The sequence below is a fragment of the Trichomycterus rosablanca genome, chromosome 18 (genome assembly GCF_030014385.1).
Source record: "Trichomycterus rosablanca isolate fTriRos1 chromosome 18, fTriRos1.hap1, whole genome shotgun sequence".
Lineage (NCBI taxonomy): Eukaryota > Metazoa > Chordata > Actinopteri > Siluriformes > Trichomycteridae > Trichomycterus > Trichomycterus rosablanca.
The window spans coordinates 26,328,930-26,347,308 of record NC_086005.1 but is presented as its reverse complement, the minus strand read 5'-3'; the positions used below and the strand labels follow the sequence as shown (position 1 = coordinate 26,347,308).

Below are 18,379 nucleotides of genomic sequence, written 5' to 3'. Positions count from 1 at the left end.
AGTACTGTAAGTCGCTTTGGATAAAAGCATCTGCCAAATGCTGAAAATGTAAATACATCAAAATATATAAAAACATTAAGCTTATTATAATATTTAATGATGTAAAAACGACTCCACACCTTCTTCAAAATGTACACTTTATTCTCAACAAAAGTACAAAACCAAAAGTCAGTATTTACAAACACTTTTATGGCCTTCTGTTCATTTCACCCTCTTTGGTTTCACTGCTGCCCTGATGATCTGAAATACACATACAAATGAGACGAATGTTCCAAATAACCCCCCAAAAAATGACTTACATCCGGAGAGGAAACCGTTTTTTACTCGCTCACCTCGCCATTCTGTGGTCATACATTTCAAAGATTTAAATAAAAGACAGTGAGGCAATTTTAATCTGGCTAACTAATGCCTGAGCTGAAGTGCAGTTAACCAACCACACGTCCTGCTACGTTATAAATAGAGCGCGGAGTTATTTACAACATGCCTGTCAATACAGTCAACGGAACAGTGTGTCAGATTATAGCCAAAAACTACAGCGTGGGTCATCTGCAGACTGAGATAAAAACAAAATAAAAGCACAAACAGGCTCACTGACCTACACGACCCACAAAAAATTATATATATATATATATAAAATAAAAAAGTAGCAGGAGTTTGACTCCATTTATCCGCATCATTTCTGGTTAAAATAAATAAAAGAAAAGAAATAGGCTCTGTGTGAGACTGCAATCTATCGTGAGTGTCGTTTAACCAAAGTCCTGATCAGGAGTTTGAACTTGGTGTCAATCTGATCATCTCAATCTTACAATCAACTGTGTTTAGTGTTTTAACCAGCGCTCAGGACCTGGGTGCTTTTCTGTATAGTTTAAGGCTTGTTTAGTAACTCAAAAGACACAACAAATGCACACTAAGGCTAATGAGGCATTCGCGAGGACGTTATAAACCTATCATGAATGATACCTTCAACAGAAATCCAGTGATTGAAACTTTACTACTGAAGTGTATTTTTACAGCTATTGATATACAGTGTATCACAAAAGTGAGTACACCCCTCACATTTCTGCAAATATTTTATTATATCTTTTCATGGGACGACACTGTAGACATGAAACTTGGATATAACTTAGAGTAGTCAGTGTACAACTTGTATAGCAGTGTAGATTTACTGTCTTCTGAAAATAACTCAACACACAGCCATTAATGTCTAAATGGCTGGCAACATAAGTGAGTACACCCCACAGTGAACATGTCCAAATTGTGCCCAAAGTGTCAATATTTTGTGTGACCACCATTATTATCACTGCCTTAACCCTCCTGGGCATGGAATTCACCAGAGCTGCACAGGTTGCTACTGGAATCCTCTTCCACTCCTCCATGATGACGTCACGGAGCTAGTGGATGTTAGACACCTTGAACTCCTCCATCTTCCACTTGAGGATGCGCCACAGGTGCTCAATTGGGTTTAGTCCATCACCTTTACCTTCAGCTTTCTCAGCAAAGCAGTTGTCATCTTGGAGGTTGTGTTTGGGGTCGTTATCCTGTCGGAAAACTGCCATGAGGCCCAGTTTTTGAAGGGAGGGGATCATGCTCTGTTTCAGAATGTCACAGTACATGTTGGAATTCATGTTTAACTCAATGAACTGCAGCTCCCCAGTGCCAGCAACACTCATGCAGCCCAAGACCATGATGCTACCACCACCATGCTTGACTGTAGGCAAGATACAGTCGTCTTGGTACTTCTCACCAGGGCGCCGCCACACATGCTGGACACCATCTGAGCCAAACAAGTTTATCTTGGTCTCGTCAGACCACAGGGCATTCCAGTAATCCATGTTCTTGGACTGCTTGTCTTCAGCAAACTGTTTGCTGGCTTTCTTGTGCGTCAGCTTCCTTCTGGGATGACGACCATGCAGACCGAGTTGATGCAGTGTGCGGCGTATGGTCTGAGCACTGACAGGCTGACCTCCCACGTCTTCAACCTCTGCAGCAATGCTGGCAGCACTCATGTGTCTATTTTTTAAAGCCAACCTCTGGATATGACGCCGAACACGTGGACTCAACTTCTTTGGTCGACCCTGGCGAAGCCTGTTCCGAGTGGAACCTGTCCTGGAAAACCGCTGTATGACCTTGGCCACCATGCTGTAGCTCAGTTTCAGGGTGTTAGCAATCTTCTTATAGCCCAGGCCATCTTTGTGGAGAGCAACAATTCTATTTCTCACATCCTCAGAGAGTTCTTTGCCATGAGGTGCCATGTTGAATATCCAGTGGCCAGTATGAGAGAATTGTACCCAAAACACCAAATTTAACAGCCCTGCTCCCCATTTACACCTGGGACCTTGACACATGACACCAGGGAGGGACAACGACACATTTGGGCGCAATTTGGACATGTTCACTGTGGGGTGTACTCACTTATGTTGCCAGCTATTTAGACATTAATGGCTGTGTGTTGAGTTATTTTCAGAAGACAGTAAATCTACACTGCTATACAAGCTGTACACTGACTACTCTAAGTTATATCCAAGTTTCATGTCTATAGTGTTGTCCCATGAAAAGATATAATGAAATATTTGCAGAAATGTGAGGGGTGTACTCACTTTTGTGATACACTGTACATGTACTTCATTCCAAAACATTTAAAGAAAAACTCTCTTATTAACCACAAGATTCAAGCTGAATGGAGAGGAGTGGCAACAACCAAAAGTACTAATAAAAAAGAACAAAATAAAAGCGTAACAGCAGTGAATTCTTCATCCCTCCATAATCCAGCAGGCTCGACAGGAGACGGATTCCTAAATCCTAACTAAACCTCAATCGTTCCCACCATGCCATATTTACAAAGGCCTGAAAAGTGTACAGTAATTTACTTATCTCTACTTAAAAAGAGAGGGGGGAGGGGGGGAAGGGGATAGCCGAACCCACCACACCGGCAATGCGCGTGAAACAAGAGCATTCACTAGAAACACAGCAAAAACAGAAAAAAATCCCAACGTAAGAGACACAGTTTTCAGTGCAGACTAAATTTTTACAACACAAGTAGTTTTACTCGAGACTCTTGCACGGTGGTGGGTTGTTTTTTTTATTTTCCTCGGAATTCTGTTCGTCCGGACGACATCGGGCGACTTTCTCGAGACGTTTCGGACGATTCTGTGATGGGGCGCGTGTCCGGCAGGGCGGGAGCCTCTGCAAACCAGTCAGCAGTTGGAAATCGGGAAATGGGTATGTTGTGTTGTACAGCACATTCAGTGTGACAAGGCCTCTCTTCTAGATCAGAGAAAAAGACTGATTTATACTCATTATAAAACTGATATAAACATTATCATCAATACATGTATGTCTGAAAACCTCGTGATCTCTCTACTTAGACGCATTTTACGTCATCCTACACTCCTGAGAAGAGGGCATGTCTAAATTCTTAGATCCCTTAAAATGCTCCTACTGAGGCGCCTTAATGATCTGACTGAATAATGACGGAGCCTCTGATGCTTCCTCAGTGCTGAAGGCAATCCCAGCATTCAGTGCGGCACAACTTTACTCACAAAAAACTACAAACATGGTGGACAAATGTGAATGCGGAGCAACCAACAGAGTTCCTTTTAAGTGTAAATAAATTCTCATTGATTTTTTGTTTGTATAAAGGTGTAATTATACAAGTGTCGTTTCTTTGTAAATTCAGGCTCGTCAGGCTACCTGTGTTAGCTTAGCTGCCTAAGTAGAGCATCTAAATAATCTGCCTTATGAGTTCAATGTCTTACTAGAATCCTCTATACAGAGGCAGCTGATCAGGTAGGCAGCAAGGCAGCTCACTAGATTTTCAGACAGACCCCGAGACTCCATCCAGCGTAAATATAAACACTGACCTTCTTAGCGTCTGGATCCTGCAGCTCGTTCCCAGATTTTAAGGTCTGTGATTGTTCTCCTCGAGCTTCTTGCTCTCCTCCGAGTTGCCCAGCTCCTTCTCGGCCGTCTTCCAGGTCCCTTGTCTGACAAACACACAGCGTGTTAGTTTCTTTAAGCAGCACATTCGTCATCTCTATAAAAGGGACTCTATATTTTCCACATGAGAATTAATCGTGAGCTTTCAATCCAACACGGTAAAACAAGAAACTGGAAAACACAGCGGCGCTGTGTTTGTCACCATACTTCAAGAAAGAGGTACTATTACTTTCGAAAATGACTGTTTATGCATATGTCTGGCTTACAGGATTCGCTTTTAACCGTTATCAAGTCACGGCTGGTTAATAAGGTTGGAAGTCACTGCTGAAAATGAATCTTCCTGCATCCTGTGGATGGAATGGCGTATTTTTAACCCTATGTTGGATCATAATTAAACCTTCTGAGAAACACTTAAATATTTTATAACTTTAAGCAATGAATATAATACAATAAAATCCCTGTAAAGTTTCTTATAAACTTGTTTTTGGTGACAAACTATTAAAACTTTTGATAAATTAAGTGCAACTGACTGATATGCAGCTGTTCGTTCATCTGGACTTAAACACTGTGGCTACAACTATTTCATCTTTTGGTTTCAGACAGCAGATGTGTCATTATAAATAAAACATTATATAATAAATACATTTAACAGGATGTCTGACGCACATAAAGGAATCAAGAACATCAGGTCGGTGATTATTTTTAGAAGCAGTTTGTTCTTCTTACACAAATTCCAACCCAACAATAAATACACACTTTTATCTTTGTTTTTACTGATAGGAAGTTTAGTTTAATGATCTAAACTCGTTAAGCATGACAGGAAGTAACCATGACAGTAACCCCTGTGTCGTGATACTGGTGTGTTTGCAGTTATTTCCCACACATACCTTCTCCTCATGTAGAGACAGTAGACGATTCCCCCCAATGCGGCCAACACGACCAGGCCAACCACGACACCCACGATCACCGCCGCCTTATCGCCCTCGTTATCTGTAGAGAGGAGCCGATCAATGAACACACTCCAATAAACGGGTGTCAGACAGAATAAAAGAATAGAAAAGAAAGAATGTAAAAGCTTGTCATGATGCTGAGATGCTTGATACCCCGTTCAGATCAGCTGGGCTGCAGCACACTCAGGGAGGAACAGGGTTTCTAGGGTTTCTACTGCGAGGATTTTTAGGCAACGTTCACAAAGACATTTTTTCGCATCCTGAGCAGGAAAATCAGACACTTGTACTTGGGAGTGAAGACTGCTAGTCTAACAGACCTGTACACACCCTGAGGAAGCGCCAAGCAAACACTAAACCTGTAGAATACGCTGTATGTATGTACTGAAAGTATATGGGCACATACAGGGGTTGGACAAAATAACTGAAACACCTGGTTTTAGACCACAATAATTTATTAGTATGGTGTAGGGCCTCCTTTTGCGGCCAATACAGCGTCAATTCGTCTTGGAAATGACATATACAAGTCCTGCACAGTGGTCAGAGGGATTTTAAGCCATTCTTCTTGCAGGATAGTGGCCAGGTCACTACGTGATGCTGGTGGAGGAAAACGTTTCCTGACTCGCTTCTCCAAAACACCCCGAAGTGGCTCAATAATATTTAGATCTGGTGACTGTGCAGGCCATGGGAGATGTTCAACTTCACTTTCATGTTCATCAAACCAATCTTTCACCAGTCTTGCTGTGTGTATTGGTGCATTGTCATCCTGATACACGGCACCGCCATTGGATGCACATGGTCCTCCAGAATGGTTCGGTAGTCCTTGGCAGTGATGCGCCCATCTAGCACAAGTATTGGGCCAAGGGAATGCCATGATATGGCAACCCAAACCATCACTGATCCACCCCCATGCTTCACTCTGGGCATGCAACAGTCTGGGTGGTACGCTTCTTTGGGGCTTCTCCACACCGTAACTCTCCTGGATGTGGGGAAAACAGTAAAGGTGGACTCATCAGAGAACAATACATGTTTCACATTGTCCACAGCCCAAGATTTGCGCTCCTTGCACCATTGAAACCGACGTTTGGCATTGGCACGAGTGACCAAAGGTTTGGCTATAGCAGCCCGGCCGTGTATATTGACCCTGTGGAGCTCCCGACGGACAGTTCTGGTGGAAACAGGAGAGTTGAGGTGCACATTTAATTCTGCCGTGATTTGGGCAGCCGTGGTTTTATGTTTTTTGGATACAATCCGGGTTAGCACCCGAACATCCCTTTCAGACAGCTTCCTCTTGCGTCCACAGTTAATCCTGTTGGATGTGGTTTGTCCTTCTTGGTGGTATGCTGACATTACCCTGGATACCGTGGCTCTTGATACATCACAAAGACTTGCTGTCTTGGTCACAGATGCGCCAGCAAGACGTGCACCAACAATTTGTCCTCTTTTGAACTCTGGTATGTCACCCATAATGTTGTGTGCATTGCAATATTTTGAGCAAAACTGTGCTCTTACCCTGCTAATTGAACCTTCACACTCTGCTCTTACTGGTGCAATGTGCAATTAATGAAGATTGGCCACCAGACTGGTCCAATTTAGCCATGAAACCTCCCACACTAAAATGACAGGTGTTTCAGTTATTTTGTCCAACCCCTGTAACTGAACGCTTGATGGACACTCTGTTTTAAAATATTGAGTGTTAATAGAGTTAGCTTCCCATTTGTGAACATAATTACTTCTTGGATACTATGGGAATTTGTGCCTACAAAACTGACATTTTACTTTTAACGATTTCACATTTTAACTACATTTTCTGTTGTTCACCTCGAGGTGGTTCTGACAGAAACCTGTTTACCCACCTGAGGTTGAAGACTGCTGGGCTCAGTCTGTGCAGTGTGAATAAACCTTCCCTGTTTAATCATTATTTTATAAAGGTTTTTCCTCCACACATGCCAGGCCACTGGAATTTCTCTTGACCAAACCCTTCACAACCCTTTAAATAGCTTTACATCTGTCTGTTTGTTGTCTGTCTGTCATCTGTCTGTCTGTCTATCTATAATAATAACATATATCGCGATCGATCAATCAATCTATCAATCTATCTATCTATCTGATAGAAAGTTTAGTTTAATGATCTAAACTATATAAGCATGGCAGGAAGGGGTTAGAACAGGAAAACACTTTCCTTAAACTGTTGCTCAACCTGTATTCAGTAATTAGTAGAAGTGTCCACATACTTTTGGCCGTGTAGTGCAATATTTAAAAAATGTATATATGTCCATTTTTAAGTCCCATGAAAAGTGATGGAGTGGAATCTACTGTAATGCATTATCGTTTGTTAAAGCTTCTTCCGCAGAAATGCATAATCATAATCAAAATGGAACTAGAGTGGTTTATTTATTTATGTATTTATTTATGTATTTATTTATGTATTTATGTATTCTACAGATGTTAAAAATGCTTGTGAACGCAGCCTTAAGTAGGAAAGTCTATTCTACTAAAGGACTAACAAAACAAAGACGTCTCTTACCTGTTCTTCCCTCGCTGTCCTCCTTAAATACTGAAATCAGATATAAAATCAAATTAACTTTACAGCCAGCGGTAAACCAAACGTTCTACATGAGCCCACCACCGAACTGTGGTTTCACCAAAACACAAGCAAAACTATAAATCAGAACCTATTCAGAATCAAATCTTACTCAGTGAGGGTCAGCGTAAAGGATTAGTAAAGGGCAGCCATACGCATGCTGTGATGGCCTGAGAGGTTAAAGATCAGAAGGGAGAGTCAAGCACCCCAGCCCAGACAAACAGGTCCAGAAAACCAGAATAGAAAGCAGAAAACGAGAAAAAGAGATGAATGAGGATACCTCACAGCTCTGTAGTACACAGAAGAGAAAAGAGAAGCATTCAGGCTTGAATACGCTCGAGTGTTTACACACACACGCTACACACACTCACACATGTACACTAACAATGGTGAGGGAACGTCCCAATTCTGTTCCCTCCGAATAATGTCACAGGGTACAGGTTTGTTCATATCCTGTTAGATAGTGTGGAGTGTTGAGGCTCGCCATGAGATCAGACCTTACTAAGCATGACGACAGCGACTTCAGCCACGCCCGGACTGACTAGGATTGATTGCCGCCATGCCATGTCTAAATAAGCTCCATAATGCCCTTCAGGATCAATAAAGTGTGTCTGTCTGTCTCTCCATCTGTAAATCTATCTGTCTGTCTGTCTGTCTATCTGTCTATCTATCTATCTATCTATCTATCTATCTATCTATCTATCTATCTATCTATCTATCTATCTATCTGTCTATCGGTCTATCTATCTGTCTGTCTTTGTCTGTCTGTCTGTCTATCTGTCTGTCTGTCTGTCGGTCTGTCTATCTATCTAGCTAGCTGTCTGTCTGTAAATCTATCTCTCTATCTCTGTATGTCTGTCTTTCTTTTTTTTCTTTTCTTTGCTTAGTACATATAATATAATAACAGTGGGCTGAAATATTTTGATGCACTTAAATGATGAAGTGATTTTAATTATTTATAATTATTATCCATGTGACTTTCAGGATAAACAATATTGTTGTGTGTTTTATTTGGAGTGCTGGTAAAATCATTTTAGCTACTAATATTAAATAAAAAACACATTCTTCTATTTCTACAATTATTTGGCTCTACATTAGAAGCATAGATTCAGATTCAAATTTTTAAAAACTGTTTAGCAGAGAGATAAAGCAGTGAGATGAAGCAGTGAGATGAAGCAGTGAGATGAAGCAGTGAGATGAAGGAGTGAGGTGAAAGAGAGCCGGTTAGAGATTAGACAGAACTGAGCGCTGGTTAGTAGGAACCCACTGACGCTGGAGACCTTCAGTTTCTCACCTGATGACACATCGATGTCCCTGCTGTTCACGCCCAGTTTATTGCTGACCGTGCAGGTGACGGTCAGATTCGTACTGGGCACAATGGTCAGCTTGTAGGTGGTAAATCCTCCGGCGTACGGGACCTTGTTCTGTATGGAGACAAGCACATGCACACAGTTCACACAGTGAGCTTTTAATTTCTTACTTAGTTATACGTTCTTAATGTAAGATCCACTATTCATCTTCATTTAATCTCAGTAAATAGCAAAACAGCACACTGTTCTATTTTTAGGCTATTGGTATCAAGTTTGCGGCAAAAGTTTAAAGGCAAAAGACAGAGGAGGAAGAAGAAGACTAAATTGCCCTATAGGTGAATGTGTGTGTGTGTGTCTGCCCTGCGATGGACTTGGGCCCTATCCGGGGTGTTACTGTGTGCCTTGCGCCCATTGAAAAGCTGGGATAGGCTCCAGCACCTCCCGCGACCCTGATTGGATAAGCGGTTGAGAAAGTGAGTGTATTGTATTTTACTGTACTGTAGTTTAAACAATGACCACTAGAGGGAGGTGTATCACAGCTTTGTGTTTAAGCACAGCTATTGCTGACGGTTCACGACACACACACGGAGCCGTTCTCAGAGCCGATAATCAGCCTGCAATTAAACCGCATGCAGCACCGTGATCCCCAATTACCGCCTCCCTCCGGCACCGGCGCCATTACAGCCATCTTCGACACGACACAGACGCGGAGAACGCTTCGTTACAGCAGCGGAATCCACACCCCATTAAAACCCTCTTACCTAATCAGGACTGAAAATATCCACGCTGCAGAACTGCTCAGATAGCTGTTGAGTAACGACACCAGACGTGGGTTCTGATTGTGAGATCCACACCTCGGCTGGCGTGTGATTGTGCTAAATGAATGCTGGTGATAAGCACCGTGGGCATTCTCATCAGCTGTGGAGCTCTCTCACACTCCAGAAGAAAAGCATGAGCACAAGTTTAGAGATAATTTGTTTCAGACCTGTACAGAGAGCTCATTCACCTTTATTTATTTATCCTACCTTATCAAAATGTCCTACTGTAGCACAGATTTATAGATATAGTAAATATTTAGTAGTTTTATTGATTTATTCTTATTAGAACTAGAATACAGGTAGCACATATCAATAGATCTATATCTTATTATAAACTATAGGTAGCACAGCTCCATAGATCTATATCTTATTGTAAAATATAGGTATCACATCTCCATAGATCTATATCTTATTATAACTATAGGTAGCACTCCTGGATAGATGTGTAATCTTATAACTATAGGCAGCACATCTCCATAGATCTATATCTTATTATAACCAGTGATAGCACATCTCCATAGATCTATATATTATTATAAACTATAGGTAGCACATCTCAATAGATCTATATCTTATTATAACTAGTGATAGCACATCTCCATAGATCTATATCTTATTATAACTATAGGTAGCACTCCTGGATAGATGTGTAATCTTATAACTATAGGCAGCACATCTCCATAGATCTATATCTTATTATAACCAGTGATAGCACATCTCCATAGATCTATATATTATTATAAACTATAGGTAGCACATCTCCATAGATCTATATCTTATTATAACTATAGGTAGCACATCTCCATAGATCTATATCTTATTATTAACTATAGGTATCACATCTCAATAGATCTATATCTTATTATAACTAGTGATAGCACATCTCCATAGATCTATATCTTATTATAAACTATAGGTATCACATCTCAATAGATCTATATCTTATTATAACTAGTGATAGCACATCTCCATAGATCTATATCTTATTATTAACTATAGGTATCACATCTCAATAGATCTATATCTTATTATAACTAGTGATAGCACATCTCCATAGATCTATATCTTATTATTAACTATAGGTATCACATCTCAATAGATCTATATCTTATTATAACTAGTGATAGCACATCTCCATAGATCTATATCTTATTATAAACTATAGGTAGCACATCTCAATAGATCTATATCTTATTATAACTAGTGATGGCACATCTCCATAGATCTATATCTTATTATAAACTATAGGTAGCACATCTCAATAGATCTATATCTTATTATAACTAGTGATAGCACATCTCCATAGATCTATATCTTATTATAAACTATAGGTAGCACATCTCAATAGATCTATATCTTATTATAACTAGTGATAGCACATCTCCATAGATCTATATATTATTATAAACTATAGGTATCACATTATTATAGATCTATATCTTATTATAAACTATAGGTAGCACATCTCGATAAATCTATCTTATCATAAACTATAGGTATCACATCTCGATAGATCTATATCTTATTATAAAATATAGGTAGCACATCTGGATAGATCTGTATATTACTATAAACTATAGGTAGCACATCTCCATAGATCTGTATCTTATTATAAACTATAAAGGCTACTAAAGCATGCTCAATGTTTACTATAGACACAGTATATGGGCAGTTATTTATTTATTTTAATGCACCCCCCCATGTGCACAGTCCACCAATCCCTTCTTATTCTTCCAGACTTGATTCCCGATCTCTGCGCTTCTTCATTTTCTACACAGGCACCCTGGGCAACCAAGGTCCTTAGACAGCGTTAATAACCCCACCCCTTAGTCTGGTCTTTTTCACCCGGGAGACTGGAGGCCAATTTTGTCTGCTGTAGGAATTAGCCAAATGTTGCCTGCTTGAGGGCGCCCAGCTGACCGGTAGCAGAGCCGAGATTTGAACCCAGGTGCTCCATATGGGCAGTTTCAGATCACAATCCAGTAGTTCCATGTTTTCCAAATTGGGGTACAAGTATGCCCAGAGGTACAGCAAATAGTGACCAGAGACCACACTTTATTTAGTAATACAGCATAACTGATTATTACAGGCTTAAAAAAAAGGATTCCGAGCATCTCTTGGGTTTATGTATTAAAAGGCTGCTGTTTTGAAGCCAGTTCTCAGTAAGCTACTGCACAATAACGACACAAATCACTACATTTCCTCTTCCTCTTCTGCCTCCCCTGCAATCCACTCACCAGCTCCTTAAAAAGCAAGTCTTATTAAAGTAGCTTCAAGCTGATCTTCTAAAAAAATGAGTTTAAACCGAACCCGCAGCGTCGCGTATCCTGTTTTAGAAACTGCTGCTGCAGATTTACAACTCTGACTAGCATGAACATTCAGTACGATTAAATTAAAAAACATTATATTAATCCGGACACGGTCATGGACATATTTAGTATCTCTGATTCGCCTCACTTGCACTTATTTGGACTGTGGCAGGAAACCGGAGCTCCCGGAGGAAACCCACACGACACAGGGAGAACATGCAAACTCAACACAGAAAGGACCCGGACCTTCTTGCTGTGAGGCGACAGTGCAGGGCCCTTAACCGTTAATCGACTGTTATTTAGTTAGTTGTGCATGCAATGTAAATGAGTCGAGACCCGAGGAAAGATCTGCCAACAGGTTGCTGGGCGGCCAATACTCATCGATGCCAAAGGATGTAAAGGCTACGGCATGTGGCACGTCCTAACAGAAGGTCTACTGTGACTCAAACTTCAGATGATTTTATTACTAGTGATGGGGTGTGACAGACCTGTGAAAGCACCCTGTGATTTCTCCTGTCCATCATGGAAAGTACCTACAATGAGCAAACGGGCATCAGAACTGGACGTCTGAGCAACGGACGCTGCTAGACACCGCAGGACTCCTTCAGATGTCTGGTGGATTCCATATCTGCTGTTTTGACAGCTTATTAAATGTGTGGTTCTAATGTTTTGGCTCAGCCGTGTGTGTGTGTGTGTGTGTGTGTGTGTGTGTGTTACGTTAAGCAGTGTCAGTGCTACGTCTCTGCACGGTGCTGAACGTGATAATGAATGACAGAGTGACAGTTCTGCTGATGTTTACGCTCTCTCACACTCGCACAAACACACTTTCCAGGATGCTTTAGTCTTCACACACAAACACACCTCACACACACCCCACACACACACTGAAGGACTCTTTGACCCACGACTCGACTTATTATTCGGCTGCGAGTTCATAATGAGGCCAAGTAGGAGCAGATCTCAGGCAAAAACACACCGTTACTGCTCCAACAGAGCAGCCAGAGATACGGTCAGGAGGGAAAATATAAAAACAACAGATCTAATGAGGTCAAACCTGAAACACACAGCATGTTAGAGCTCGTGTGTTATTCATATATACATGCGCTATATGCACAAAAGTATTGGGACACCAAAAATACCCAATCATTTTTAATTGATGTGTTTCAGCCACAGGTGTATTTAATCAGTTATATAAAGCAAATTATATGCCTTCAACTTTGCATAAAGAGTTTAGGGAGGGCCGTTCCTATTCCAGCAGCTTTATAACGACATGTGGTGGAATCTTATACGGTGCTGCATGTTGGAGAGACATGCTAAGCTCTCCAGATAATTTATTACCGATGCAGGCGCCTTGACCAGCCAGCAGATGGTGCAAATGTACCACAGCTAGTAATCCGACCTGTTCTCTTCCTCAGGCAAAGCCAAACAGGCACAAAAGGGCGCTCAGTCAGGTTGATAGCAACACTACTATCCTGGTCAGTGAATATTATCAGGTATTTTTTGGGATTGATAGCAATACATAAACTACAGTTAACATCTACAATACAGAGGAAACTCCATTTAACGGACTGATTTTGGATTCTGGAAAACCGAATCTGGAAAACCGAATGTCCTGCAAGATGCGTACCAAGACCAGTAGTTCAGTAACTGCCCGCTAGCCGATGCTCGTCTTTATGTTGTCGATAGGCTCGCTTCGCTCTCGCCTTTTTCTGCTTTATTTTAGCAACTTCTAGTGTTTAGTTATGCACACACCGATTTAAATATTTATTTACAGGTTTAACGTTACATCGGTACACACATGGTACACACACACATTTTACAAACCAGTGCTTCGCCCTTTTAGTCCGTTAAACTGAGGTTCCTCTGTACCCACACTATAGAGTCAAAAATATGACCATGGGCATTCCAGTCCAAATCCATGTGCATTTACATATATAATGTCTTGCTGTTTCAGACAGTCGCATTTTATAGACCAGTGCTCCGCCCTTTTAGTCCGTTAAATCGAGATTCCTCTGTTCCTTTAAATCTTCCTGTATCATGTTAACATGTGAACACATAAACACACGGTACATAGTTCTAATAACACACTTATTAAGTGTAGGTGCGATTGCATTATCATTGCTAACTGTGAGCACGTATGTGACCTACATGAGTTCCATTGACGCTCCACTGCACTTCAGGTTCAGGTGCTCCTTCTGCCACACACACCAACACCTTCTTCTTTCCGTCTTTGCTGGACTCTTTCGTCAGACTCTTGATCACAGGGGTACCTGCGAGTTAGAGAGAGAGAGAGATCAGAGGAGGTTAAATAGACATATAAACATTCAGCTTTGTATCCTGACCTCTGTGCACCATTATTAATGTATCATGGTTTCATATTTGCTTGATTATTAAAATAAATGAAAAATATGTGAATAAAAAGTCTAACGTCTCTTACCTTCTACCACCAGGTCGAAGAAGGCCGTGCGTTCGATCCCGTCTGCAGACGCCGCACATGTATACAAGCCTGCATGTTTGTATGTGAGTGGGCTAAAGTGGGGCAGTTTGTCAAGCTTGCCGTTGTCCTGCAAACGGAACGATTGTTTAGCAGCTTGGCAGGAGATTTTGCGGACGCTTTTATCCAAAGCGACTTACAATTTGTCCAAGTACATTTAAGGGTACATGCTCAGGGGCCCAACTTTGGTAACGTGGTGGTGGTGGGGCTTGAACTGGCAACCTTCTGATAACTAGTCCTGTACTTTAACCGCTGAGATACCACTGCATGGTGCACAGCCGACAGAAAAGCTATTTTTATGTTTCTCTTAAGAAAATAGTAAGTTTTGTATTATTTTATACATCACAGTGCTGCAGTATAAATAAATAAATAAATAAATGTATTCACTGCACAGCCTCACATTTTTAATTGGATTTTCTTCATTAATTTCTTATTGTAATTTCTCTGCTACTTTGCATCACCCCAGATCTGGCTGAAAAGAGCCGCAAACTTATTGTGTACGAAGAGTCAATATGAGCTTTATGTAAATCCATCGCTTCTTCGTTTCAGAGCCTCGATCATCCTGGGTATCACATATCACCCCAGCCAACCCTCCCTCCCTCAGCCAGGTCAGTAGCACTGCTGAGATTCGGACTCAAGAGTGCCAAACATATGTTTATATGTTTTTAGTCCATATACATCTATGCTACTGAATATTAAAGCATAACAGTGTTTAGAGTTTTAAAGAACAGTGTAAAAAAATGAAAAACGTCCAGTGAGTGGAAGTTCTGCAAGCGGAACGAGACTTCTTGAGAGCGGGTCAGACGAGATTATCCAAAATGGTTTAAGGTAGCTAGAAGACAGCAGTAACAATTCTTAGCAAAACATTTAAGAGGGCAGTTATAGCCTAGTGGTTAAGGTACTGGACTAGTAATCAAAGCCATGTTGTCACTGTTGGGCTCTTGAGCGAGGCCCTTAACCCTCAACTGCTTAGACAATATACTGTCACAGTACTGTAAGTCACTTTAAATAAAAGCGTCTGCTAAATGCTAAAAAAATTTTAATGAAAATGTCAAATTTAAGCTACCAGTGAGTGGGAGCAGGATATGGCCAGTACACTGCTGATAAGTGAAATAGTGTTTTTTACCTTGGTCCAGGACACTGTGGCTTCACTGGAGGCGTTCTTTTCCAGCTTCACCTCTAAAGATTCACCAAACTTCTTCAGAACTTTTCCTGATGGGCTGAGTGACAAATCCAGGTCTGAAACACAGAGACGTCCTGATTAAAAACATATAAAACTCATTGTTTACAGTTTTAATTGCCGTATTAAGAAGCAGTGTAATGGTTAAAATGCCCTATCATTATAAAAATGTGTCAAAAATATGTGGACACCTGACCGTGGGCATTCCATTCGAAATCCATGTGTATTTATAGAAATAATATAATGTTTATGTGCAGGGTCAGCCATTGTACAGCCTCCTGGAGCAGACAGGGTTAAGGGCCTTGCTTAAGGGCCCAATACTGGCTGAATGGCAAAGCTGGTATTCAACCTTACAGTTGATAGCCCAAAGCTCAACCCACTAAGCTACCACTGTCCCAAATTATTTAAGATTTTTTAAGTTAGTGTGTTTTTTATAGAGTTGATATTTATATGTAGTGATTACTATATTCAGAGACGTATGTACCACCAAAGGTGAAGCTAAAGGAGACCAGAGTAGATAAACAGAGACTACTGAGTCGTTTCTGTATGGACACGTTATAGTTTCAGCTGTAAAAATGTGAACAAAATGATAATATATAAAGCAAACACACATTCACTTACTGTACACATACTGTACATTCATTCATTGTTTGTCTTATTACTGTTTAATCCTTTGGCCAAAAAACTGTGGCCATTTCTCCTTCATATCAAGCTGTTTCAACCAAACCTACTGCTAACGGGTGTCAAATAAATTTTGTAACATAAATATGCCTCCAGCTTCAGTCTCGTGTAAAGAAAACACTGACGTAACCATATTAAACGCATTTGGGATGAACTGGAACATTAAATAGGCTTAAATGTCCACTGACACACACCAAAACCTTCTGAAAGGCTTTACCAAATGAGTGGATGCTGTTATAGTGGCAAAAGAAGCCATATTACTGGATTTAAAACCTGATGTCCAACACGTATGTCTCACACAAGTTAATTTAAGCCAAGAAGAAGCTGTTACAGAGTAAAATCTCACAGAACTCAACACAAGTTGCAGAAATCTTCGACTACAGAAGTAAAAAAACGAGGGAGCTTACAGGTCACCGTGACTGTCGCAGACGCCCCCATGTTGTCATTGTTCAACAGAGAGCATTTGTATTCTCCAGAGTCGGCTCGGCTCACGTTGGTCAGGGTGTAAACGTCTGAGTCGGTCACAGACACCGTCTTACCCTACACACACACACACACACACACACACACACACACAGAATAAGTAATTAGAATTAAGGAGTAGGACTATTTATTCAACCGCTTACACCCGGCCCGTTTTCATTTCATACAGGTCACCAGCTCAGGTCAGAAGTTAATTATTAATAATTATTTATCTAGACCCACGACTGAGCAGCAAATCGGTGTTAAATATGTGAAAGTGAAAGCAGAGGGAGTGATTTGTTATAGCCAATCTAGTCACGCAGGGCCGGACTTAAACTCTGACCGGATTTAAGTCTGGAGAATCTGCAGAATGAGATTCAAAATCTCATTTTGAATTATATAAAACTAATCTAATCTAGTCTGTGCTTCCTGTAGGTCTTCACTATGGTCCGTGAGGTATTTTAGGAATAAAATGAAATTTGTGCCTCCGCGTTAAGCAGCTTTTAAAAACACAGATTAAACTGTTTGACCTCTGGGTGTCGCTGTTGTATAAAACAAATCTAAAGCGCTCCCCGTCTTCTTTCCCCCGACTCAAAACATTAACGTTACACCAGGGGTGTCAAACTCGTTTTCACCGAGGGCCACATCTGCATTCTGGTGGCCCTCAAAGGGCAGATTGTAACGTATCCTGCTGTGATTGCAGTCGCCTTTTAAGTCTTGGACAATTTGTCGTTTTTCTTGGAGGCTAAATTCTGTGTTTGGTGTCAAAATATCAAATTTATATCTACATTTATATTGTTCTCCTTTACCAAAGACACGGCCTCATAACACAAGAGACGTACCGGTTTCTTTTCTTGAAGCACAAACTTGTTTTCACTTGCACGTCTTTCATTAAATTTCCTCCTTCTGCTTCAATTTTCTCTTCTTGTACATTTTGGGATTATTTGTAAATATTTCTTTCACTTTGCGGGTCACAAAATCATTGTAGAAGATTCAGTTTATGTACGGTTTTACAGTGTATTTTCAGACAATCATGTGTCTTTTAAGCCGTCGCGGGCCACATAAAATGACATGGCGGGTCGGAAAACTAGACGGTAAATGCAGAAGAGTTTAGGCGCTGAAAAGAAAAAATTAATATTTTTCACTGAGTTTAGAGGGAAGTGGGTATGTTTAATTTAAAGACGTTTAATAGAATGCCATTATTTGTCATCTATACATATACACGTGTACAGTACATAAAAATCTTTCTTCTTTCATTGTACAGTGCCCTTGGAGCAGACAGGATTAAGGGCCTTGCTCAAGGGCCCAACAGTGGCTAAGCTTGGATTCGAACTCTCAACCTTTCAGTTGATAGCCCAAAGCCCTATCCACTAGGCTACCACTGTGATAATAATCTTTAGCAAAATCTGCATTTACACGACATTGTTTTACGACAGAGTTTTAGATTTGTTTTATGTGAAAGCGCCACCCAGAGGTCAAAAAGTTCAAGCTGTTTTCCTGCTTAATAGCGGCACAACTTTAATTTCATTTCTAAAATACACCGACCAGGCATAACATTATAAACACTGACAGGTGAAGTGAATAACACTGATTATCTCTTCATCACGGCACCTGTTAGTGGGTGGGATATATTAGGCAGCGAGTGAACATTTTATCCT

General features: G+C 40.8%; 1 protein-coding gene and 1 long non-coding RNA gene across 4 annotated transcripts in view; one reads left to right on the top strand and one right to left on the bottom strand.

Annotated features, from left to right (window-relative positions):
- Positions 1-3,065: 3,065 nt before the first annotated feature.
- The window catches only part of alcama (activated leukocyte cell adhesion molecule a), a 103,464-nt gene continuing 88,150 nt past the window's right edge, over positions 3,066-18,379 (bottom strand). Inside the window, exons 8-16 of one of the 3 annotated variants that reach the window (XM_063014270.1) lie at positions 16,667-16,799; positions 15,525-15,637; positions 14,342-14,468; positions 14,053-14,174; positions 8,762-8,891; positions 7,411-7,440; positions 4,824-4,926; positions 3,861-3,983; positions 3,066-3,264 (exon numbers count right to left, since the gene is read on the bottom strand). In XM_063014270.1, coding sequence (XP_062870340.1) covers positions 3,899-3,983; positions 4,824-4,926; positions 7,411-7,440; positions 8,762-8,891; positions 14,053-14,174; positions 14,342-14,468; positions 15,525-15,637; positions 16,667-16,799 — 843 coding nt within the window. In that variant the 3' untranslated portion in view covers positions 3,066-3,264; positions 3,861-3,898. The remainder of the gene's footprint in view (positions 3,265-3,860; positions 3,984-4,823; positions 4,927-7,410; positions 7,441-8,761; positions 8,892-14,052; positions 14,175-14,341; positions 14,469-15,524; positions 15,638-16,666; positions 16,800-18,379) is intronic. The other 2 variants (XM_063014271.1, XM_063014272.1) reach the window with 2 other exon arrangements.
- On the top strand, positions 14,090-15,668 carry LOC134332572 (uncharacterized). The gene is made up of 3 exons (XR_010015266.1): positions 14,090-14,266; positions 14,355-14,424; positions 15,535-15,668. It is a non-coding gene; the product is annotated as an uncharacterized LOC134332572 (long non-coding RNA).